This window comes from Gavia stellata, chromosome 4, assembly GCF_030936135.1.
Source record: "Gavia stellata isolate bGavSte3 chromosome 4, bGavSte3.hap2, whole genome shotgun sequence".
In the NCBI taxonomy this organism is placed as follows: Eukaryota; Metazoa; Chordata; class Aves; order Gaviiformes; family Gaviidae; genus Gavia; species Gavia stellata.
The window spans coordinates 11,583,016-11,609,426 of record NC_082597.1 but is presented as its reverse complement, the minus strand read 5'-3'; the positions used below and the strand labels follow the sequence as shown (position 1 = coordinate 11,609,426).

At 37.0% G+C, this 26,411-nt stretch overlaps 1 protein-coding gene across 4 annotated transcripts in view; it reads right to left on the bottom strand.

The window, feature by feature from the left end:
- The window catches only part of CACNA2D1 (calcium voltage-gated channel auxiliary subunit alpha2delta 1), a 434,233-nt gene that overhangs the window by 94,832 nt on the left and 312,990 nt on the right, over positions 1-26,411 (bottom strand). For all 4 annotated transcript variants that reach the window (XM_059817310.1, XM_059817312.1, XM_059817311.1 and 1 more), the window contains exons 8-10: positions 23,070-23,139; positions 22,189-22,239; positions 21,006-21,105 (exon numbers count right to left, since the gene is read on the bottom strand). In XM_059817310.1, coding sequence (XP_059673293.1) covers positions 21,006-21,105; positions 22,189-22,239; positions 23,070-23,139 — 221 coding nt within the window. The remainder of the gene's footprint in view (positions 1-21,005; positions 21,106-22,188; positions 22,240-23,069; positions 23,140-26,411) is intronic.

Sequence of the window (26,411 nt, the reverse complement as noted above, 5' to 3'; positions counted from 1 at the left end):
TAAAACATACATAGAAAATTTTTTATGTGCAAAATGTTGTCTGCACAAGTAGAAATCAGTTTATGATCTCTTTAATATTTGTCTCTGTATAAATATACATACATACATGTGTACGTATAAATATATATATATATCCCGGCAGAGTGTGAGGGAGGCAGAAATACATCTCACTTTTTAGCTACCTATCTATCTAAAGTCAAAGATGAGACTTTTCTTAAAAAATGCTGTAGCATGTATGATTCTAACTGTAGTCTTGAATGAAAGTGACATTACTGCACATAATCTGTTTTGAACTCTATTTGAATGAAAATTTCCTTTTAACTACAACACAGTAATTTTTATTTAAGATACTCTTGACTAATATTACTAAAACTATTGTCTTGGCCATTTTTTAAACTGTTTTGTCTATCCAGTTTTCTTGTGTGAGCTTTTTTTCTCACTGGCAAATAAGATGTCCAAAAAACTCTGTAAAACTCCATCTCAGTAAAGGCACTAAACCCCAGACCTCCTAATTCACATGTCAGCTGAAAACAGATTGTTATGTCTCTTCCTGATTAAGGGTCTTCAGTGAAAGTAAATGTAATTTTATGCTGTCAACCTGGTGCAAAGCCTTAAAATAACTTAAAAATCAGGCCTTGTTGGCTTAAGTCTCGATACTGCTAACTAGTTCAACAGTACTATATAGAAGATAAGGTAAATAAGGTCACAGATTTCAATAACTGCTCAGACTACTTACATCTAAAATAAATCACGAAGTACCAGGCACAAAGTACAGAGAGCGAACTGCTATCAGCAGCAATATCAACTTGCACTGTAATCGCAGGACACTTACAATGAACAGAACTTAAAAGGCTGAAGGGATTGATAATATCAAACCATTTTTAATAATGCATAATAATTCAATTCAAGTTAATAGGATGCTTAAGAGGCACGCAGATTTTTCCATGTCCTGGAATCAGATGCGTACAGATGTATGCTCCCTCCCCTTAGGACCAAACAAAATATGAACTACCAGTAATTTTTATTAAACATCCACTTTGATCAATGAGAGTTCTGCTATTGACTTAGTACAAGCAAATGCATAACAGCAAATACAGTATAGCTTGTGGTAGAGATGACTGACAGAGAAAGACATCATCCTCAGCAGAAGGCTTAGCCTAATTTGTTCCAAGATCCTTCTTGAAAATAGCCACAGAGCTGCAACTGTGGGTTTTTTGGCTGTAAGTGAGCAAACTCAGGCACTAATATGAGAGCATTTGCTATGCTGGATTCTAACTCATGGTTCCACATGTAATTTCCTATTCTCGCAAAAAGGCTGTGTCAAAGTGCCCCATGAACTAGAGACTTTAAAGCATGAATTTGTCTGCCTCATCTTCTAACATCACCACAAGCCACTCCTGCATGTATGTAGAACCTAAGGAAGAAAACCCACTATTTTGATTTTGAGCATTAAGTAGTTCACAACTAATCTCATAGCTTGTCATCTTCATATTATATTTATTTTTCCAGGGAGCTTATTTTTGGTCATTCCTCATGAGTTAATATTGTCTTTTGTTGAGATACTGATACTGCTTTATGGTTTAGCTGCTGTTTTCCTGAGGACCATATTTGCTAAAAAATTGTATGGATTCTTGCTAGGCAAGGATATACACTATGAGAATACCATATAAGAATCTTCATATGTCTTTCTAATTAATGACAGTTATTATTCTGTCCCAATTTTATAGCTCTGTTCCCCAGGTGATTAAAATCTGTGGGAGCAAGTTATTCTCAAATGACTTTATGTAAAGTTTTCTGTCCCATTTTCTATCAATATGCAGTTCCCAGTGTGTCACAAGGAGACAACCATTTCTAAGAAGATGCAAAAGCGTGAAAAACTGTTTTAACTCTGAAAAATGCAATGTTGTATTCGACCAGTCATTCTACAAAAGATTCAGTTGTATATAATAATATGACAAAGGTTGTTTATGTATGTTTGAAATATTCTATTTATCAGGGCTTTAATTTTCATAATACCACAATTATAAATATAGTATCATGTATCTAAACTATTTACAGTAACAAAAGTATGAAAACAGGATGAGATAATGAAGATAAAAACTATATTCCATTTCTCCTAGTGTCACAATACAAACTTCACCTTTAAAATAAATGAACACATGGAATTGCATTACATATAACCAAATTTTCAGCTTGAATATTCCTTTAAGGTATGCCATGTTTCCCGGAAAGAATAATTTTGGTAGGATCAACCCTCTGCTGTGATTAAAATGTAAGACTCCCACTGGACCCTAATCTATCTATCCGTTGTGTGATTTTAAAGCCATTATCTTTTACAAAAGTTCTTGCCCCAGACTCAGACAAATTATGGTCATTCATTTTTCCATTTCCCCTCAGTATCTCGTGGTGATTTTTATTCACTGTGCTTAAGCAGCATGTTTTGCTGCTTAAGCAAAACCACAAAATTATCACACAACTGTAATCAATTCACTTTGATGCAGTACACTGACACACTCAATGCTGTTTCTTATAGAAGTTTCTTGTAGAAGTAACCAATAAATCACCTGATGATTATTAGGTACATCAACCATGTGGGAGTGAAAACATTGTGCTGTGGAATTATTTCATCTTGTTCAGATTTTGTAACCATGATTGGAAAATTACTTAAGTAATTTTAAAAATACAAGATTCTAGTTGTGAGATGGGATGAGAGTACAGATCTTGTGCTTGGAAGTAAAACACCACCACTATCTGGTAGGTAGCTCTGCTCTACACAAGCCAATTTGATCTGAAAAAGATGAGTGAAAACACTGTTCTGCTTCATCAGTGACATTATATGCAAATTATTTAATGAGCTAATATAAAAGTAACGATAAATTCAATCTTACAGTTAGTGAATGCCTTGTCTTGGGCTATAGCAAACAGCTGCTTAGGTGTTCAAGTGAAAACTTAGTGACAAGTGAAAATTTCTCCCTGAAATGCCACTAACATTAAACTGCAAATCTGAATTGCTTGCTAGCAGTCCTGCAAATGTATCAGGATAATTATTTCTATGAAGGTCAGGTATCTAGCATATGGATTGGTAATTACAGATACAAAAATGACATTTTAAAAATTGACAGGAATACTGCCTCAAACTGTTTAAGCGGTTAACAAGTAAACTGTACTGTACTTACACATGATGTAAACTGAACAAAGGGTCAAGGTCAAAATATCTGCATCTATAGACTGACAAATGCTGATGTAAAATGAAGGAGAATGAACACATTTGTAGAATGGAGAGTTAAATCAACCAAAGTCTGCAAATGCTGTACTTTAATTAAGAAAATATATGAGCCAGCTGTTTTGAAATACATCAGTCAACATTAATGTTAACGTCAGTCAACAAAGCAGATGAGAAGTTTTTGATTAGATAAAGGAATCAGTAGATGGAACAACAACCCTCCAAAATGAACATCTACCTGTTTGCTAGGAGGTGAAGGCAAGTCTGAAGGTTGATATGTGGCTGATTAAAATGTCCAAAGAGGGGAACAAATTTCAGGGCTACATTTAATTAATTTGAACGCCAGTAAAATACTGAAGTAACTGAAGGATTTCAAGTGTAAAAGCCTTCAGTTTGCCCTTAAAACTGCCTTGTCATACCCGCTACACAACACAAAAATAATTCTGCTCTTTAACCAGTTGACCATGTGACAAATACCAGGAGTATTCATAACTTTGAATCAGCCAAACTGAGCCAGTTTTCAGTTACACTCATCTGAAATATAATAGCAATAGTGGCATTAATAATTTTTCACACGTTAAGATAGCAAAAGCCCAAATACCTGCAATAAGCCTATGACAATTGCTGGACACATTACCTGCCTCCTAAGAACAATAATAAAGCTTATTTAGGTGTGCGGATGATTCTTGAAAACCAGTTAGCAATATACTCAATCACTTTATATCTAGCTGGCAGAAAGAACACGCAACATTTCAAAAACCAGTTGCCACTTCAGAAAGTCCATGTTCTTACAAAACCAAGTCCTATCAAAGGTTTAAAATTAAAGTCATTACAATCCATACTTTATTGAATAAAATACTCTCAATGTATCTATATGAAACACCAGTTGGGTATTTATCAGACTGGCATTTCCCCCTAATTATTGCAGTAAAGATAAACATATGTCATAAAAATGCTACTGTGGTAAAAAGAAAATAAACGGAATTTGTGTCCCATGCTGTGGGCTCCATGAGTCACTTTCAAAGCAACAGATGAAATCTGGAGGCAAACCATTCAATTGTTAAAATCTAAAGCCACCCTATACAGTATGTCACTACCAGTGACAGCTTCTACTTTTTCAACTGTATAAAAAACTTATTCCTTATCTAAGCTAAAATAAGAGGGGCTTGCAGCAAAACACTTGGAAATCACGGAAAACAGGATAACCTTAGCTTTTTATTTTAAAGTATCATGAAGTATTAATATAATGAAATTTGTATTTTAATTATTTAGCAAGGTATAGGATCTAGACGTATTTGTCACTAGATTATTTCTCACTACCAAATTTATTTATGCCCTTTTGCAGCCTCTGCCTTTGGGATCTCCCAGAATGATCCTCAGGTCTGAGGAAATGAAGACCTCCTATTCACAGGTTTGGGCAGGAATACCCAAGCCTGTTACTGGGGCACTAAAAGCATTAGAGAACTTCATCTAGTTGACCTCAAACCACCAGTATAATCTTTGGCTATATATGGGGCAACTCAATAACTTGAAAGATAAGTTAATCAATTCAACTTAACATGAAACTCTGACCAAAGGGGTTTGAGTTTAATGCTGCTTGAACCTTGTCATTCTGGAGAAGGGCAGAAACAGAAATACTAATCTGACAGTCTTAAAAGGACTTTGTCTTTATCTTCCTATTCAGAGAAGGATCAGCTTGCAAAACCACTGGAAAATTATACAGACTTGCAGTGAAATATCTAAATGCTAGAGACCTTTCCCTTCCCTTGGGTAGTTCCGTTGAGCTGTGGGCTCTTCCAGACACATGGACCTCTGCAATCCATAGTGCCCCAACAGTTAAACTGATGGACAAGAGACGGGCTTGTCACTCTGAAACCCTCTCCTGATTCCAGAATAGTTACTTCTGCATTGCTAAAACCCTCTTCTTTTCCAGAGTCTCAAACTGCTCTGACTAAGAGCATCCTTCTTTAAAATTTTTACAACTCCTACGCCAACACCAGGATATTAAAGGATTCAAGGGAAGTGAAACAGAGGTGTTGATTTATTTCCTATATCTGTTCCCACTCTAAGCACCCTGTGGACATGATGGCAGATCAAAAAATTAATAACAAGAGACCCTAGAGACAGTTGTTTTCATTAAGAGGACAGTATAAGACAAAAGAAGGGGGGGAACCCTCGTGGAAAAAGGCTGCAAAATTAAGAAAGAAAGGATCGGTATTTAGAAGTGGGATATACAGGGACTGTAAAACATTTGAGACGGGTAAGTAGAAAGATCAAAGCTATCAAGCAGTCTGGAAAAAAAAACAGCAAACAAAATAGATGAGAAGAAAAACATGTATAATTTTTTTTTTTCTAAAACTGCACTTGGTTCAATATCTTACCTGCTGAACAGATACAAACTGGCTGGCTTGTCTATTGGGAAATTTTTTGATAAATCTGCCTGTTGCAGATACCAGCCGACCTCTCCCCAGCTGACAAGCTTTAGCAAGTAACACATAGCATGTAACTCCCAGGGAACTCCACACTTTAGCATCACAGACATTTTCAAACATTACTGAGTGTCTCAGACTCCTTGTGAAATAGCTCAGAACTGTTCTCATTTTATTGGTGAGAAAAGTGAAGGAACAGGGAAGAAAACAAGTAAATCTGAGGCAAAGACATGGCCAGAAGCTTTAATCTCAATTCCCCACTACTAGTGTACCATAATATGCTTCCTCCCTTTCCTTTGTGCAACCAACTTCAAGTCCTCAAATTTGCCCTTTATCTTGATATTAGTTATTTTGCTATATGCTATTTAAACCACAAGGTCAAATAGGGCACAAATTTTTAAAGCATGAATTCTCAGCAACAGCCCATCACTTAAACTTCTTCAAAATGCACACACAGCTAATGCGATTCATTCTGAAGACTGCAGCACTGTGAGAGAAAAATCTCTGATTTCACAGGCAATCTATAAATTGATGAAGGTTTCAAATTCTCTTCTATATATTCATCTATCCCTCTCTATATATCTATATGTATCTCTGTCTCCTGAGAGGTATAAGGGATAAAAATCTGAAATCCAGTGTCAATCATTCTTTTGGCAAGTGTAGGAGGTTATTTAAACACAAATAAAACATTTCAATTGATTCTGCTTGTTTTATGAAAGGAAACCCAAAGCATCCCCTTCATTGCACTGCCTTAGACTTCACATTATGTGTAATGCTAGCAAAATAAACAGGCATTGAAAACAGCAGCATAAGAAGAAATGTTATAAAAAATTATAGAGTAATATCTTGGGGCATTCATTTATCTTGATCAGAAAGTGCTTACTACTGTTTCTGACAGTCAAGAACTTTTTTTTCCTGCTCTATCTGATGTCTTCATACATATGTGTACATATATTTTTAAATAATTCTGTTTATGTGTAGGTATGTACTTAATTTTTTTTTATAACATGACCAAGAAAGCAAGCTTCATCAGCCAACATTTATCAGATGCGATGCAGACAAAGCACTAATCCAGTGAAGAATGCCCCAATTCTCAATTAAGGACAGCAATAAGTTTATGTGAATACAAATCCTCAGGAAGAGAAATTAAGGAAAGTAGCGCTAGCTCTGCTATTCAAGCTGAAAAACACAAAACTTTTTGTAAATCATCTCATTACTGGAAAATGCAACAGCATAAACAAATCAAACCCAATATATTAATGAAACGTTTAAAGACTTCTTCTGGTTTTAGTCACTAGGTGGCACTAAAACAAAAAAAGTGGAACTGCGAATGTTCCCTTGAAATGGGAAATTTTACACTTCTGGCGGAGGTCGTTGGTGCATTCTGTGAATGGCATAAATTTCTCATTTCAATTAAAACAATTCAATACTCTTGTGTGCCAAATGAGTGAAGAAGCAGGAATATTAAAATCCAAACTTCTACCTTAAAGAAAAATTTCCACATGTTGAACACAACAGTAATTTCATCCAGGAGGATGAAAATCTATTTTTTCCATAAAAAGGATCCATATTACCAAAACAAGCATCTCAATTTCCAACAGATTTACAAACTGCATTTACAATACTCATAATGGAAAAGCTGTAAAAGTTAACATTACTCAACCAATCTCCGATCTACATGTCTTTCTCCATTTCCAAAATCTGTAAAAGTGATAACATTCTTATTGAATATTGTTTAATATGAATCTAAGTAAAAATTCAGATTTTCCTAACCATCCTTACCTGCCTCCCTATTCTTTACTCATCCCAGTTAGTTTACTAACATCTACTGATTCAACATAGCATGTTTAATCAGAACCTCGTGAAATGACACTTCCAAACTAAAAAAACCCCAAACAAAAAACTAAAAAAAACCCTAAAAAACTACCCCTCCAAAACTTCTGACATTAAATGAGACCCTGCCTTGAACTGTATGTGAACTGTGTATTTTTAAACATTCAGAAATGTTTATCTATTATAGAAAATCATATAAACTTGAACAAAGCAGTAATTACTATACTTGTTAGAGACAAAACTTACAGATTTAAAATACCAAGATCATGTTAGCTGAAAAAATCAGAAACATCACTCCGGGAATACTGAAAATTGAGAAAAACGTAGTCAGCTTGCTGAGGACCTAATCAGATACTACTGCTGCTGATTTTCAATCTGCTGAGGTTTGTTGCTATGCTACTTCTACCTCATGGCTAAATCAGCTTGGTGACCCAGTTGTATCTATACATATTAAATAAGCAATAGTGAAATAGATCTGATTGCATCAGGCTTTCGTCTTGTGGCTAAATCCAGCTTTGCTGATTTCTTCTCCTTTTTTCCTGCTGCTTTAGGCTGGGTAATAGGATTTTAGGGTTAATCCCAAGAATAACTGAATCTTGAATAAGGCCAGTTACAATCTATATTTCAGCGGTGAGAAGATATTATAAATATTTATCAGAACCCATTTAGAGAATAGTAAGAAAGCAATTTGCAAAGTTTTATTCCCATGTAGACCTCAGTACACAGAAAATTTGAGGCGGTTCAAGCAATAAAGGTTTATAATTTGACATGCCAAAAATTAATATGTGGTGTTAAAGTTCAGCATTTGTATCTTGCTATAGAATAATTGTTTTCTCCTATCCTGTGACTTGCATAAAGATAACCTTCAGGTATACAGTACAACAAAATTAAGACTATATGTCAATTTACACTATTGGCATTTCTTGAAAGTTAAAATGCATCACATTTCACTGTGAAATGTATATATGTGCATTATAGACAGAATATATCAAAGGTGTAAAAATGCTGAATACTAAGTTTCTGGAAGGACTCTTAACAGATCACAGGTAGCAGTGTGCAACAGCAATATAAATGTCAAATCACGAAATATCTGCTGACAAAATATTGTAGTATAATCTGAGATAAATATTTGGGAAAGGACCGAATACTGGGCTAAAAACTGCTCTCAGTTAGCTTTGTTAGCCTTTCTAACCAGTATGATTATCTGCACATATATCAATGCAAAGCTCCCACTGAGTACAAAAGGATTAATGTTCAGACCATAAAGTACGATGCTGCACTGCGAATCTCAGAGTTACAACAAGGAATGGCAGCATAGGCTGAAGGATAAATTAGCTTAGCAAGATGAACCCATTTATGATCATTTCATGATGCTGTAGCTAAGTTAGCATGTATTATCTACTTAAGATCATGTGTTTCTGACTTCTACTGGAAATTTCACTACTGTGAACTTCAGCATCTCCCAGAGAAAGCCAGCTTATCTGAACTACTGTGCTACTATAGTGCTACAGTCCTGTAGTCTGGACTGTATGGCACTGCTACCCACATACACTCTAGGAGAGAGCTGTAACAAGAAAAGACTTTCTAGAAAATTATTTTGTAGACTTTTTTTAATTATCATTTGACTGGGGAAATCTTTATTCAGTCAAACTCGAGTTGTTTAGAACACAAAACACCCTTGGCCAAAAAGATGAATCACAGAATCATAGAATATCTCAAGTTGGAAGGGGCCCATAAGAATCATCAAGTCCAAGTCCCTGCTCCTTGCAGAACTACCTAAAACTAAACCATATAACTAAGAGCATTATCCAGACACTCCTTGAACTCTGAAAGGCTTGGTGCCGTGACCACTTCCCTGGGGAGCCTGTTCCAGGGACTGACCACCCTCTCGGTGAAGAACCTTTTCCTAATGTCCAAACTGAACTTCCCCTGACACAGCTTCATTCCATTTCCTTGTGTCCTATCACTGGTCACCAGAGATAAAGGTTTGAGTATTAAACCATTATCTATAAATTCACTGGATATGTGAGGTTGCTACTCAGGGCATCAAAAGCAAGACGAATGTTTAATCAGTGCACCAAATTACAAGGTAGACATATATTACAGCACCAGGCCACATAACTGGGGGATGGCAGGGGGCTACAATGGCATTTCCATATTCCTACAGCTTGACTTAAATGTGCCTGTCACCCGTGCAGGGCACAACAACGTGCCTGGCTGCGCATGGTGCCTGGGGTTCGCGAGCAGTAGGGAGGCTGCGGCAGCACACTGCTGATGGGTGAGATGCTGCCGCTAAAGCAGGGAAGCGTGAGACAGGAGGGAAAAGCATGAGTCTTGAAAGCATGAGACTTGAGAAGTCAATGAGTATTTCATTCATGTTTTGCCTAAGTTAAGAGAACCTTTAGATTGACACACAAACTAACGTCTTCACAGAATCACTAAGGTTGGAAAAGACCTGTAAGATCATCAAGTCCAACCATCAACCAACACCACCATGCCCATTAAACCATGTCCCACAATGCCTTGTCCACACATTCCTTGAACACCTCCAGGGATGGTGACTCCATCACTTCCCTGGGCAGTCTGTTCCGGTGTTTCACCACTCTCTCAGTAAAGAAATTTTTCCTAATATCCAGTCTAAACCTCCCCTAGCGCAACTCGAGGCCATTTCCTCTTGTGGCATTTATCTTGCCACATATGTGTTAAAATTTTCACCTACCAAATAAATGAGTTTTATAGAAAATACGTTAAAAAAAGAGCGACCATAGAACAAATAGCCCCCACCCTGTCCCAAACCTTATGGACAGCCTGCATTTTCTTCTTTTTTCATTAACATGGTGAGTCATCTTTCCCCAGAAGTATCATTAAAGCCAGCCCAGCCTCTTCAGAACTGGTAAGGAGTGAGTTCATTGTTCGAGAGACCATTCACCCACCACAAGTTTTTAATTATACTGTCACAACACCCCCTAATCATTGTCTCTTCATTGGAATGCTAACTCAGAAATGCACTTTTGGTCCAGCATCTGACATGCCACAAAAACTCACAGGATCAATGATATGTCTGATGAAGCAGAGGTCTCTTTAGTAAGACTTGTGCTTTACTAAAAATTAAGAAACTGGAAATAGCCAACAGATTTATTAACCAGTGGAACCATGAGGTAGAGGCATCACCTCATTTTATATACTACTAAACTATTCATTTTAAATACTACTAATATACTAAAGAGTTAGGATTTATTCTGGAAATCGCAGAAGCGTGTGCCATGTGCTGTTACAAGTCTGACCTCCTGACATTTGACAACTATAAGAAGAGACAATAAAAATCTGTATTGATGCCGAAAGCAATCCCTCCAAGTGGCAATAGAGGTGACTTTTCTAGTCATCTGGAATTGTCAGCTATATTGTGCAGTAATAAATGTGCAGTTTCCAGCAACATCCCTGCTCCTGACATCCTAATGCAGAATTTCAGCTTCTAATTTCCATTCCCTTTGCCTCTTCATGCACTCAAGTACTCTATTCCGTAGAATTAACACTTTGTGACAGATCTAAAATGAAACAGATCCTGTTTTAAGATCTGCCCTATTCCTTTTCCAACTCTTTCCATTTCTTTTTTCTCTCTTACATGCCTTTTGAACATTTTCCTTCCACAGCAAACTAAAGTTACAGTTAGTAACACAACAGTAGAAAACTAGCTGATATGTTAAAGCAAGCAGTAACACACAAGAAGAAAAAAAAAGTGTAAAAACTCCAAAAGTGCCTGTTGTTTCTATTCCCACTGACTCCCTTTTGCATTCTCAGTTGAGCAGAGGTAGTATGATTCAGCTCATCTCATTTCAGTGATCTTTTAATTGGGAACACAGTCCAAGGCAGTGGGCCAGGCTCTCCCTACAGCCAGTGGAGACAGACAAGCACCTCCTGGCCATAATTTGTCCTCAAGGTAGTCAGGATGACTTGCCTTCTGGAGGTGTTTTTCATTCCCCACAACTATCTAGGGCCGAGGCAATAATTTATAATACCATAACCCCCCTTTTGGACTCAAGGAGGTTGTATGGGAGACGTTATGGGATGCAGGGGAAGAGCATTTCAGGATTGCACAGGACTTACTATGGAATATTTAAGGTAGGAACCAGGGCGAGGAAAGGGATGGATTTAGGTGATTTGGGGATGAACAAGTGGGGGAAAATAGAGGGGTAAGGGGCAAAATTGTTGATCCCGTGTAAACAGTTTGCTGGTTGGTATGTTTGTCTGGCCACATCCTGCATCTCATCAGTGCAGTCTGTCCTGCCTTCTTATTAAACTCCACCATTTCTACCTCTTTTCCTGGGTGAGGGACTCTCTATTCTGCGTGTGTGTCTGTGCATGGGTGTGTGAGTGCAGCAACCGGGGTCAGACCACGGGTTGCAGGGCCCGTGTGTCCATGGTGCAGCAGCCGGAGAGACTGGAGCGTCTTCAGTGTCAGCAACTGGAGTGAGACTGTTGGTCACAGGGACCCATGTGTCCATGGCACCAGCACCTGGAATGAGTGTCAGGTGCTGGTCCTGGGGGTCTCTAGTGGTGAAATCCATGTGTATGTGTGTGTTTGTGTGTGTGTGTTGTGTCTCTAAGGGTGAGATCACGGTGGGGGTTGGCTATGGGGACCAAGGGAGACTCTGACAGCTCTGCGTATGTACATGAGATGGTCTCTACCAGCAACTGGAGTGGTGTGTGGCCTTGGGGACTCGTATGTCTAGGTGGCAGCAACGGGGCAGACTGGGATCTAGGGGCAGCTGCTGGGCAAATGGAGTGTCTGAGCCCAGCTGCTGGAGGAATCCACACAGTGCACATATATATATATATTATTTTTTTTTTCTCACCAGCAGACTTCCATCCAGCTCAGCTGGCGAGGGTAGCAGGTTGAGGCTGCTGGCGTTGCCTGTGTTCACATGAAAGTTCTGCGTTTGTCTGTGCTACCTGTGTGGCTGGCCTGGTATGTATATATATACATGAATACGTGTTATGTGGTATACACATGTGCTCTCTGTTCATGTGCCCACTGGGAATACATTTTCAGCCTCACTACTGGTTGGATCCGAGGCACGGAGCTGAGGCAGCCTCACCTCTCTAGGGATGTTAATTCTGGCACGATATGCTTTCCCCTAAGAGGTAAAATAATACAGGTATAAACAAACAAATCCCTAAATTCAGATGGCTTGGTTACTTTTTTGTAACTCTAAAAGAAAAACAACTTCGTCTTCTAAAGGTTTCTCAAGTTTCTTTGCAGCTATGTAAGGCTCAGTTTAAATGAGAAATCAGGAAAAAATTGTTGAAACACATGCTTTCTTTCTAAATTCCCTAGCAATATATCAGGTATGGCTAGATGGCCTTTGAATACAAATGTGAGTAGCTTCTGCATAGGATCTGGCTGTCTGTACTTTTACGAAGGCTTACTAGCTTGAGCATAGTTCTGAGCTGAATATGGCAATTTGGCTTTTGGAGATGGACCTGGTGCTAGCTGTAATTCTCAGAGAGAGAAGACTTGACCCTGCACTAACATCACCATGGTTTTTGTGTTACATTGGTTTTACATACTGGCATATTATTTTATCCCAGATTTTGAAGAACAATTGTAAGCAAGTACCATAGGAAGTATCACCGGGACAGCAAAGTAACACCTGATTTTCACCTCTTTATCATGGACTATTCTGTATATGTCTGTTGTATATAAGCATTTACTGTTCAGTCTTATTACAGTTCAGTCTTACTACAATATTGTAGGGCTGGTTAAACTGAAGATAACAAGGAATTTTTAAGTACACTAGGGATAAGAGAAAGCTTAACTGCTGAACACATCTGTTGCTAGACAGATATGGCTAAATTGTTAAGAATACACAGAAAAGAAAGAAGTACTTGGTAAATATTCCCCATTTACAAAGATGAAGGCTAAAGTATTCGTATCACACAAGGATGATGAAGTACTTTCCAGTCCGTTAGTAAGGTGGATGAGGAACTGCTACTTGGGATAAACATTTCAGTCAGCTGAATAAAACAAAAAGAAAAAACAACCAACCAACCAAAACCTTCATGTATTCTTGATTTAAGGCTAAGAGGGGCAATGAGATACTCTAATCTGACCTCTTGCATACTGTCTCACTACCCACATATCACCAGTCCTTAAAATTCCTTTGATTACTTCTGTAGTAGACCTTAACAATTACGTTTAGTGCGAGATGTTTGCTTAAAGTGCATCTTCCAGGAAAACATTAAATATTGATATGAAGACAAGAATCTTTCCTTGCAATTTGTTGAGGCATATTAACTATTTATGTGCCATTCAAATTTATTGGACTTCAACTAGTGATTCTTGCAGTGCTTTTATCTGGCAGTTTTGAGTCTATGGATGCAAGAGTTTTCCCCAGCGACAGCACTTCTCAGCTGTGATCAAATCAGTTATCAGACTATTTATTTATGAAGTCCAGAACAGCCAAAAAAAAGTCAAATTCTGTGAGTTTAAGAGTATGTCTGAAATCCAGCTTCTCAGATGACTCGCTCAGGACTGTGAGAAGATGCTTTCAAGAACCAAGCAATCAACCATAAACCATTTTTGGTCCTCAGAGAAGACACCTACAATCTCTTTTTGTAAAATCTGAGCCAATCCTTTTTGTGTTAAATTAGTGATATAATCCACATTTATGTAACAGTATACAGCCAGAACAAAGGAGACACAGTTAAAATCTGAGTTCAAATACTCATCATTTGCCACCCAGAAGAGGCAATCCATATACTATTTAGATGGAAAGCTGTCTCCGGCCATGTCACTGAAGCTGTACAAGCATTTCTAGTTCATTATGTCAGATGAAGACTGCAAGAAGATTGCAAGATGTTTGACTCCTAGTGGTCCTTTGCTTTTTCTTTTTCTTGATACAAACTATGTAATTTGCTTTCCTGAGGATCAGGGTCCCACTGAAGTCAATTAACTTCATTTCAAAAAAGCCAACTCATACAACATCCTCCCTACCCTAATCTTCCTCTCAACTCCAGCCCCACCTGAAACACATTAACATAGCATCATTGACTCCTTTCTCGACTTTCTCTTTAGAGGGGAAGAAAAATGAAACTAATTCTGCAGGCAGACAAACATTTTGTGATGTTGTTTATACTACTGCATTTCTTGCTTCCAGTCCTACTCTCATTAATTCATTACAAAGAAAAATCCTTTCTAACTTTTTAACAGTTGCTGGGTTTCCATAGTTGCCAATTTCTTTCCATTGTTATTTGCAGAATACTCATCTTTACTACATTTGCTAAATGTCCTCCAGATATATTTCCCATACATATATTTCCACAGATCCATAGCCTAGCTCTACCTGTATTTATTAGCAATTAAGAAATTGAATACTAGATTTTGATCATAACTTCTTTGAGCTTTGTTTAACCCAGCACCTACAGTGCTTACTAAACATACCTGTATGAAAATACATGCAACAATTCACTTGGTTCCTGAATAGGGAAGGTGCAAGATAATGACCTTCCATTAAAGAATGCTAATGATTTTCCATTAAGGAACACTCCTGTGAAGACATGTTTCTCTGCAGCTACCATTGTTCCCCCTTTTCTTGAAAATAAGCCATTCAATTTAAGAAAAACTGCAAGGTCATGATACAATTAGATGGATTATTGTTAAGAGAATCACGAAGGTCAACACTAGCTCTAAACTTGCCTTTATATTGCTTTTCATTGACTATGAAAAAAAAAGAAACAACACTCCTAAAAAAGGAATAATATATATTTGTTTACTGTCTCACACAGCTATGATGCTGAGGAGACTGTATACTTAACTGGAGCTACTGTGATTTGTTACCTGAAGTGCTCCAGGATTAAATCAGTAAGAGAGATGCTTATACAGACCTACAGTGGGAACTTGATTCTCTATCTTTTTTTAATTTGACAAATAGTGAAATAGTGAAAATTCTGGAAGTTTTTGCCAGTTGAACAGAAGTACACTCATACAAACCTAAAACTTCTAGCAAAGAAAGCATAAGCACTATAGGCTACCTGGCTGCAAAATCTAGCATTCTCCTCCCTTCAGTAGGATTTCAGACTAAGGTTTCCACCCATGGCATGTTTGTTAAGTTTTTAAACAATCTTAAGAAAGTATTTCCAAGCAGGAAGGGATATTTCCCTGTATCTAAGATATGATAGGTGCGATGTGAACTGCAGAATACAGGAAGGAACATGTAGCAGAAAGCAAAAAGAGTCCTTTGACAAACTGAAAAACTCTTTATGAAACTTCCCCCCCATTACACAATAAATATTTTTATTAGGAAGGCATAAAGCTTGTATCAACTTGGGAGTAAGGTGGGCAAAATAAACAGGCTGGCAACCACTGAGCTGTGGGAATTACATGATAAGCTGCTATTAAAAATCAGTGAAAAAAGGGGTGTATCTTCCACAGATTGATTTATCCTCAACAATAATTTCATAGGCTGGGTGCATAGTTTTTTCTTTGAAATCAATTCATCCAGAAATCTCCTTTCCTCTGACATTAGTCCATGTGCAGAACTGCACAAGAGCAGGAGATGAGCCTTCAGTTTTCCCAGAGCATGATTCTATTATCCCTAGTATGCCCATAACATTCAATTTCCAGTTCCTAAACAGTAAATACTAGTTTGGCTTTTTACAACGGCTAAGTGATTTTAAACAGTCCAACAGCTCCCGACCTTTAATGTGTCTGTTGCTGTAAGGTAGGTTTTTCCTTTGTGTGGTTTTCCCCACCTCTACAAATTTGAAGTTGAAATACATTTCTCCTGCAAACTGCAGCCTACCCACAATCATAAACAAATTACACTCTCTGTGTCAACATTTGAAACCAAGTCACTAAATCATAGCATGCTGGGATGGAACTGCTGCCCCTATTGTCTACCACTTACTGCTATCAAAGCATATAACTGGATTAGTGGGAAAACAGCTGTATTACTCATACATTTAAGCTCTTTCAAACAGCAGGTTTTCTTTCTGCAACAAAGCACAGCAGGTCAGATAAGAAAAATGCAAATCCTGGAGGAAATCATGACATATTAACCCCTGGCAGTCTTTATGTGACTTAATAGCTCATTCAACCTCTTTTCACTGGAAATAAATGCAAGAACTATATTAAATCAGCAGAACTAATGTATTTTAACAGATGTACTTTTAAGCTTTTTGTTCCCTAGGATTCCTCCATATACCAGACACAGTTGATTAAATCATCCTGTCACTTTCTAGAAGTGATTGGCATGAGCTTAAATCTATGTCTTTCAGTTGTGGACATGAATCATCATACATATGGGTTTTGTGGGAGAACATCTTGGCAGAGGTTAGTGGTAAGACAGCTCTCTAGTTCACTCAAAACCTCATTACTAAACCCTCTATGGTTATTAAAGTTAACAAGCCATAAAACAACTGTTGCTTTCTTGGCCAAAAGATCCCAGGGGTAAAGAAAAATTATAGATAACTTACAGTTATTGCTAGTGTTCATACATACATCTGCTAATACTGTACTAAGTGAAAATTTTCACCTAGCTTTTCGGTCTTTTTAATTGGCCAGTGGTGTCTAATACTAGGATGCTTCCAGAGAAAATGTCCTTAAGCAATAACATGATATGTATTGAATAAATCTACATTTCTTTTACCTAGAACAAAATGTTTAAGTTGTTATTTTGGGTTTGGATTTATGAAAAAAGCCCTGGAGTTGGACACAATGTAGACATGCCTTCTTTGTTATCAAATATTTTATGAAGAATAATGATCATAGGATCATAGAATCATTTAGGTTGGAAAACACCTTTAAGATCATTGAGTTTAACCATAAACCCAACACTGTCAAGTCCACCGCTAAATCATGGCCCTAAGCACCACATCAACACGTCTTTTAAATACCTCCAGGAATGGTGACTCAAGCACTTCCCTGTGCAGCCTGTTCTAATGTCTGACAACCCTTTCAGTGAAGAAGTTTTTCCTAATGTCCAATCTAAACCTCCCCTGGTGCAAATCGAGGCCATCTCCTCTCATCCTATCACTTGTTACTCGGGAGAACAGACCAACACCCATCTCGCTACAACCTCCTTTCAGGTAGTTGTAGAGAACGACAAGGCTAAACAACCCCCGTTCCCTCAACCGCTCCTCATAAGTCCTGTGCTCCAGACCCCTCACCAGCTTCGTTGCCCTTCTCTGGACACGCTCCAGCACCTCAATGTCCTTCTTGTAGTGAGGAGCCCAAAACTGAACACAGTATTTGAGGTGCGGCCTCACCAGCGCCGAGTACAGAGGCACGATCACCTCCCTGCTCCTGCTGGCCACACTATTTCTGATACAGGCCAGGATGCCGTTGGCCTTCTTGGCCACCTGGGCACACTGCTGGCTCATATTCAGCCAGCTGTTGACCAACACCCCCAGGTCCTTTTCTGCCAGGCAGCTTTCCAGCCACCCGTCCCCAAGCCTGTAGCATTGCAAGGGGTTGTTGTGACCCAAGTGGAGGACCCGGCACTTGGCTTTGTTGAACCTCATAGAATTGGCCTCGGCCCATCGATCCAGCCTGTCCAGATCCCTCTGCAGAGCCTTACTACCCTCGAGCAGATCAACACTCCCACCCAGCTTGGAGTCGTCTGCAGATTTCCTGAGGGTGCACTTGATCCCTCGTTCAGATCATTGATAAGGATATTAAACAGAACTGGCTCCAATACTGAGCCCTGGGGAACACCACTTGTGATCGGATTATCTTTTGTGCATCACCATATCTCTACATGATCCTCAGATCATTTAGAAAAAAGAAAAATTATATTATTTCAAAATTAGGCAAGAATTAATGAACCATCTGCCTTTTAACACAGTACATAAACCTAATAAATCATCAAGCTTTTCAGCAAAGCTATACCGGGAAGAGTAAGTGGGAAAAAACTAAGCAGTAAAATGAAGAATTTAATATTTGAATAAAGATGAGATCTCAGCACTTCTAAGAAATCTTCCTAAATGAAAGTAATGTATGTAATTTTCAAACATTTAACTGAACTATCAGAATAATGATCATTCTAATGTATTATGTTTTATGTCAAGTGTCAGGATATCTAAATCAAACATAAAAATAAAGCGACATACATGAAAACAGTACAGCAACTAATACCATTCTTTGCAGTGGATGAATGCTTTATAAAAGTTAGGCCTGTGTATATGCTTTTGTGAATAATCTTAAGAACAAATAATACTGACTGTGATAATATATCACCTTCTTAAGTGGTGTCCCCTCTGGTACTTAACTGTGGTTTGAGGCTTTGGTTGGACTGTGGAAAAACTGAGCAAACGAAAAAAAAAAGCGAAAAATCCTAAAAAAAAGACCAAACTTCTGTGTTCACTTCTCTTGCTTAAAGAATGCCTTGTAGTAGTACAACCATTTGTTTCCTGCCTATAGCATATGATTCCCTTTCTGTTAGAGAAATAAAATCTCAGAACACAAAGTCTCCCACAATTCCAATACATAAGTCATCTGAACACATGAAAAAATGGGTTATACAAAAGTAATTGAAATACTGAAAGGATCTAATATGGACTTTTAAATGATAAGTGCACAACACCGAATAGCACTTTATAAAAGATTTAGAGATGCCATATTCTATTATGCATATTTCTGTGAGTGTTCCCTTCCTCTGAGGATGAATGCAGCACGACCAAAAAGTCCTCTTTGGTTCTGCAATCAAATATCTGATGTGTGCCTCTAAAGTTCATTCAAAGAAAGGTCCTTACATATTGTAAGTTACAAACCACTGGGAAAATGTACTGTAGAAAATATTCAAAGATTTCTAGTCCTTTTTCGACACAAATCCCAACCTTGGGGCCTCACTAAAGTAACACCGAACCTTAGCTAATAAAATACTCTGAGCCTAAGGAAGGCTTAGCATTAAGATACACTATTTCTGGTCAGCTGGGAGCAAATGAAGGAAAGAGTTTGGAAAGCCGTGTAAATCAGGAGGTAGTGGGGGTCCGATTTTCCAACAGTGAAAGCTGGCACAGCTCCACTGAACACTGTAATCAATTTTCAGCAGTTTAGGATTACAATCTCTTTTTTTTAAACCAGTGAACCTAACAACAAGATTTCCGCTCTCTAATGTCGTTACAGAAAAGCTTATTTCCTTTAATAATAATAAAAAAGCCATTAGTTTCTTTTTTTTCACTGCAATTTAGATTAAGAAGATTGTCTAATCCACTATTAAAAACTTTAACAAAGGAAATGCCGTTGCAAATAAAAGCTTCTCTCTACTACTTGGAGAACGGTCTAGCTACACTGACAGCAAATGATGAAGCAATAAGTGGTGTTCAAAGAGATTCCTTATAGCGACATTTCAGGTCTTTCTCCCTGCAGGGTGGCTACAACACATCTGTAGAAGTTGAAAATTGTCTCCAAAATCATTCAGTTACTCACCACGCAGGCTGTCTCTTGTCATTAAGAGTACATCAGTGTTCCCATCCTAAATCCTTAGAATCAAAGCTCTACAGTCCAACAGCTTAATAAAAAACAAAAAAGCCTTGCCCAAGACTAGAGCATGACATCCAAGGTATTAGCCTAAAAACTGAAAGTTGCCTATACCATCCTCCCCTTCCCCAAATCTATTTTATTTTGTAGTTTATTTTGCCTTTAGTTTTCTTGAAAACCAGGAATTTGCACTTTAAATTCCAGGCAAGTATTAGAAAGACTAAAATGCCTTTCAAAAAACCCCCAAAACTATTTTAAAGAACTATTTAAAAATTCTATTATATAGAAACAGAAGTTTTAAGTCCGGTAGTCAAGTTTGAAGTGCAGTAATTATATGTAGTACTAAAGTTTCAGATCATGTTCTGAAAGATCTCAGCTGCTGAAAAGCCAGCCCTGAAAAAGCCAACATCACCTTCATTTGAAAATCCTTACAATCCTACCCTCCTCCTAACAATCCTCTGACCTGAACATCACATATGCTGTCTCTGTATGCATAAATTATGTGCATTTTTCAGTTCCTTCATGGATTCTCCCCTCTATCATATTACTTATTATGGGAAAAAAATTTCTCTGCTACCCATCAAGTTGCTAACTAGAACTTCTCAGCAACACCTCTTCGGCAGTTCAGATGTATGGCTGTACATCTTCTGTCATCGTGCATCAATTAACATGAGCAACCCAAATATCTGCTGCGTGGAAGAATATAAAACCTGGGAACCACCAATTATTTCGAGAGAATTTGCATATACCAGTCAAATACAAGATGTGTTACACAGACTGGAATAATATATTGGAAAGGAGAACTCGGCTACATGGAAGTTTGTTTAAATTACTTTTGCCCTTCACTCAAATGTATAGATAGCAACAAATCTAGGACTTCCATTATAGTTTACAAGAAAACAGTAAGCCAAATGTGGTATTTTGCAATATATTTTAAGTCTCTTCGCAGCTTAACATTTAAGTATCTCATATCTGGCATTAAAAATAGTTTGCTTATGTCTTTGTTGACAATGTAAATTTTGTGGAAAGAACAGATACTCACTGAAACTACATTCACAAAGTCATCGTCAGACAACGTCTCTAACATCTCAATGACGGAGGTGCGGATCAGCTTCAATGTCAATCCGCTGACACTCCCACTCCTATCAGAAATCCATAAAATAATAGAAAAATTGAATTTAACAAATTTTATTTAAAATGTACAAAGAAAATACAGAGCACCAACCAGCACTCTCACCAACTTTCACACTAAAATTGTCAGTAATTCTCCTGAATTCTCCAACTCATCATTACAGTTATTACATTATAATAATAAAAAACTAAGTCCAAAGCCAGCATTCAAAGCCCCAGTCCTGTGGCTCAGATGAAGTCGTAATGGTACATCATTTCTTCATTTGCATTTCAAGAAATCTGGGAGAGTTTACCACCTTCAACCAATGCATTACCTAAACATTTTATACTCCCACACACAGGTTTACAGCTTTAGATTTTCAGATACCCAAATGACAGCTTGTTTGATTCAAGACAAAACCTAAGCTGAAGTGAAGAAATATCAAATGTTGATAAAATTCACTGCTGATATGAAAGCTCTTCACCACATTTAAAAGCATTAAATGCAAATTCTCTTACTCAGAATTTCTGCAGCATAAAGCAATCTGTTTGACACATCAGGTTCAATGCTTCCTTCAGTCCCTCAACATTAGCTAAACAAAGGAAGCCTTGCCAAGGCAAAGAGAGAGTTTTTATTAATTTCTTTGCTCACTTTCTATTAATGTTTTATAGTAACCAAACTTGGCAATTTTTAAATATGTACTGTAAAAGATGTGAAGTCTGCATACATTCTCATCTTTCAGGCTCATGAAATCATGATTAAATCTATTGTAAAGCTTCTAGTCATTTGGTTTTAGGTTTGTGTTTTACAATAAATCTTGGCATGCACATGAGAAATTTTCAATTGATTACTTCAGTAATTAAGAAGCTGAAAACAATAATATTGAAGTGCTTAAAACCCACTTCCTTGCCCCCAGTTTAAATAACTGTCAGGTTTGTTTTGGGCTTTTTGGAACTATTTTTTCCTGTGTATTTATTTTGCTCGTACCAACATTTTTGATCATTGCGTATAAGGACTTCTTAATCCTCTCTCCATTTTTCAGCATAGAGATTTGTTCAATATATCTAAGTACTTTTATCCCTCTAATATCAATATCCAGAAATTAAACACTTACGCATCAACTAAAATAAGCATGTCTTTGGGAGATGCAGCTCCTTGGATATACCTAAAATAAATAAAGGGTATGAATGACACAAATTTGAAAACACATTTATTGCGTGTTATAGAAGACACTCTGCAACCTTTAAACTAAATCTGGCTGAACCAACAAAATCTTCCTGTTGTAGCTAGTAGAAAACCACGTGCTACCATTTTCTCTCTTGCTGTGTCTTTTAAGTGAACCAAAGTCTAAATCACATTAGGGAAGTCTGGAAGTAGGATATACTGATCAAAATTAACTATTTTCAGATGCTGATAACTGAAAAACATGGATGCTATTTCAGAGCTAAAGATCTTGATGACAGATGAATTATTACATCAGCCCAGCCTAGGGAAAAATACTTTGTCCTTTGAAAGAATGTATTCAACTAGTATGAATCCAAGTATCAATAAGCATCATGCCTTGAGAGGCTTACAGAAAAAAATCATGAGAAACAATCCCACTGTTCTCTTGTCTTTTTTTTTTGCTCGTCTAAATCACTGACACATATATGTAAACACTTGCAAAAGTCTGGAAGAACGGCTCAGTTTAATAATCCGAATTACATTTGATTTTGGCACAAAATCAAAGTTTTTAATTGCCTTATACCTATTTGATAGTTATCCTCCCACGAAAAGGCCCATGTAATGCAACAGTACGACACACTATAGTAGATATTGTATAACAAATAGTATGATTTGAAAATTGTTTATTCAGAAGAATTAACTGACTTTTTAAAAAGAAAATAGTAGTATCTGAAAGTAAGGACAATTAGATATAATCAGAAAAAATTGTCTTTACAGTCATATCTAGAAAGTAAGTGACATATATACATCAGTCCTTTCATGAAAGCTTACCATGGTCTTCTGCGAACATCATACAGATCTATTTTGTTTGGAGTTCGACTTTTATCTACCCATGGGGAAGCTAAAAAGGAAAAAAAAATATAGAATAAACTAAAAACTTCAAGTATTTTAAATACAACAATATAATGAATCAATATCATGGACTTTGCACTATATATATATCAACATTTGGCATGGATAAAAAATTTCTGTATTTGTGTAATCTGTTTTTGAAATACTTATATACCCCTATACTTATGATCATATAATATAATGCAATAAAACTATATATAGATAAAGACCTTAAAGGGCCAAGTTGCGTTGAAGAAACAGTTACTGACTATGATTGACCGCTGACTTCAATGGAACCAGAATTTCAACCGAAGTACTTTAGAATATGAGATAACTTTTTCTGGGGGGCAAGTTAAGTACTTAATTTTAAAAACAGTTGTAAGTTAATTAATGTATACAATAACACTGTACTGATCTAAAGCTCAGTTATGCATCTAAAAAATTATACACTGACCTGAGAGCTCTACCTAAAAATGCAAATTAGAAAAGTAACCTGAAAGTATCATATTTTTCGAAAATAAAATGAGATGGAAACATTCATGTCTCTGTAAAGAAAATGCTAAGATTAATAACCTTTTGCAAGCATTTAATCTAAGCCTTACCATAATTTTCAGCAAGGGTAGGAATTTTTTCCTTACTGAAAAACAAAATGAGCCTTTCAAAACCATTTGACAACTTAACGAAGGCAAATAAAAATGTGAAAAGTTACATGAAATTAAATAATGTTCTGCAATTTGCTCTCTCACTGTATGCCAACAGCAATGGCGGAGCTATTTCCTGCTGTTAATAATTTTTCTGTCTAGGAAATAAAGAAAGATATAGGCAGCTCCAGGATTCTTCCTGAAAAAGCATTCATCTAAGACAAATGGGAAGAATTATGATATCTCTATCCATGAATATAAAAGAAACCACCAGCTTAGAGTAGCTGCTTATTTTTTATTTTACTAAATGAACCCTTTCCTAAGTGACCATAACCTGAGTTAGCACATCAGTTACCAGAACATTTAAACAGAGCATAACCCACAAGACATTTATCAGAATACATTTATCAGCCACAGGAAACACTGCATATAGTTGCACAGCAAAAGAATCTCAAACTCTATACCAGTATTGTTTATGATCTCAGACTAGACCGCCTGACAGGTCCTTTGCGATCCGAAGGGATAAGGGTCTTTGAAATTTCCAGAAATAAGAGAATAGCATTTTTGAGACTGGTATATTTCAAATTTGTAACTTAAGTATCATTACTTCGGTATGCACAGGTTAAATTCACCAGAATTTTATAAGCCTCAAGCCATGGTCAGCAGATGTTCGATCGTGGAGTTTTTGTGTCCATCCAGACTAACCTACCCATTGGAATTCCCTCTGAAAATCCATCCTTGAAATACATTCCCTGAGACTTTCAAAATCTGCACTCAAGGTATTAATTTCAGTTTGTATTATGAGTGGTTTACGTAAAATAGCAAATACAAATCAAGGTACTGACCGACACTGCTATATCTTTTCCCAAACTTTCAGTCTTTCCACTGACATCCAATAAAAGGCTATGCCCTATCAAATCTGTCCCTCTTAATCGACCCATATCTTGGACAGTCTTCATAAAAAGAGAATTTTCTGAATGTATGCATCTGGATTTATTTCAAACAATGGGTAAAATGTAATTTACATTGCCAGTGTGACAATAACTTTTAGCAATTTCCACTAAGAAGTGAATGAAAACTTTTTTTTAATGTTATTTTTGTCATATGAAAGATAAGTCCAACTCCTTAACTTCATTCTCCAAAGCAAATGGATGTTGGTTCAAAAGGAATTTGAATGCAGAACAGTGCATCTAACATCACCATATTCTGCTGTAACAGTGGTTACTGACATAGGTATTCTTTTAAAATTGAATCTTTTTTTTTAAGGCTCACAAAATAACAGACTAGCTCCTTAGCTAATGTAAATTATCTACTGAAAACCATCACATGAACATTTAGTTACAATTTAGTTGGTAACATAACCTTCAAGAAGATGATAGTGTAACTTACTTCACATACTATTTTGAACTACAATTTAACTTTTCTAAGTTTTGAACTAAAATTTACAGAAATATGGGTTAAAATTACATTTTGTCTGTGTAACAGAAGACAATAGGAGAAATAATTCAGCTACATTTTTCTGCAAAATTTTGAGAGCTACAAATATATGTTAATGTAATACCACCTGACAGGTAAGCACATCACTTCCTTGAGGTCAACACCAGTTGCCTAGACAGCAAACACTTCAGAATTGGGCCCTTTAGACCAAGCACAGTGTGGCAAATCTTTCAGAAACATGAAGAGGAAAAATTGATACTAACTTAAACTTGTGAGTAAACACCAAGTAATAAAATCTGAAATGCCTGAAACTTTCCCTAATATTTCCAAAAGTACCAAAAGGCTCTGTACAATAAAAGTTCGGGTTTTTTAACTGGAATAAAACCAGAACAACAGTTTTTTTAACTGCTTCTTTTCTTTTTCTTTTCTTTTTCTTTTCTTCTTTTCTTTTCTTTTCTTTTCTTTTCTTTTCTTTTCTTTTCTTTTCTTTTCTTTTCTTTTCTTTTCTTTTCTTTTCTTTTCTTTTCTTTTCTCTTCTCTTCTCTTCTCTTCTCTTCTCTTCTCTTCTCTTTTTTCTTTTCTTCTCTTTTCTTCTCTTCTCTTTTCTTTTCTTTTCTTTTCTTTTCTTTTCTTTTCTTTTCTTTTCTTTTCTTTTCTTTTCTTTTCTTTTCTTTTCTTTTCTTTTCCCTTCCCTTCCCTTCCCTTCCCTTCCCTTCCCTTCCCTTCCCTTCCCTTCCCTTCCCTTCCCTTCCCTTCCCTTCCCTTCCCTTCCCTTCCCTTCCCTTCCCTTCCCTTTCCCTTTCCCTTTCCCTTTCCCTTTCCCTTTCCCTTTCCCTTTCCCTTTCCCTTTCTTCTTTTCTTTTTTCTTTCCTTCTCTTTATGGAGAGAATGCTCAAAACTTATTGTTGAGACAGAGTAAAATGAAGGATCTGAAGACAAATCTTTCCAAATCGCTCTTCAGAGGAGGTCTTCTGTTAAGACTCGAGCAACTAAGCCTTGCACTCAGTTCTACCATAGTTTTTCAGTAATTTCCTGGATTGCAACAAAGTTCAAACTGTCCCTTTCTGGCTACACCTATATCAGTACGTTAAAAAGCACAACGGAAGGGAAGACATTCACCAGAACTAGACTAAGAACTATTACAACGGTCCAGTTATACACAAAAGAAACTGAATAAACCACTCAGCACACTGCTTACGGCCTA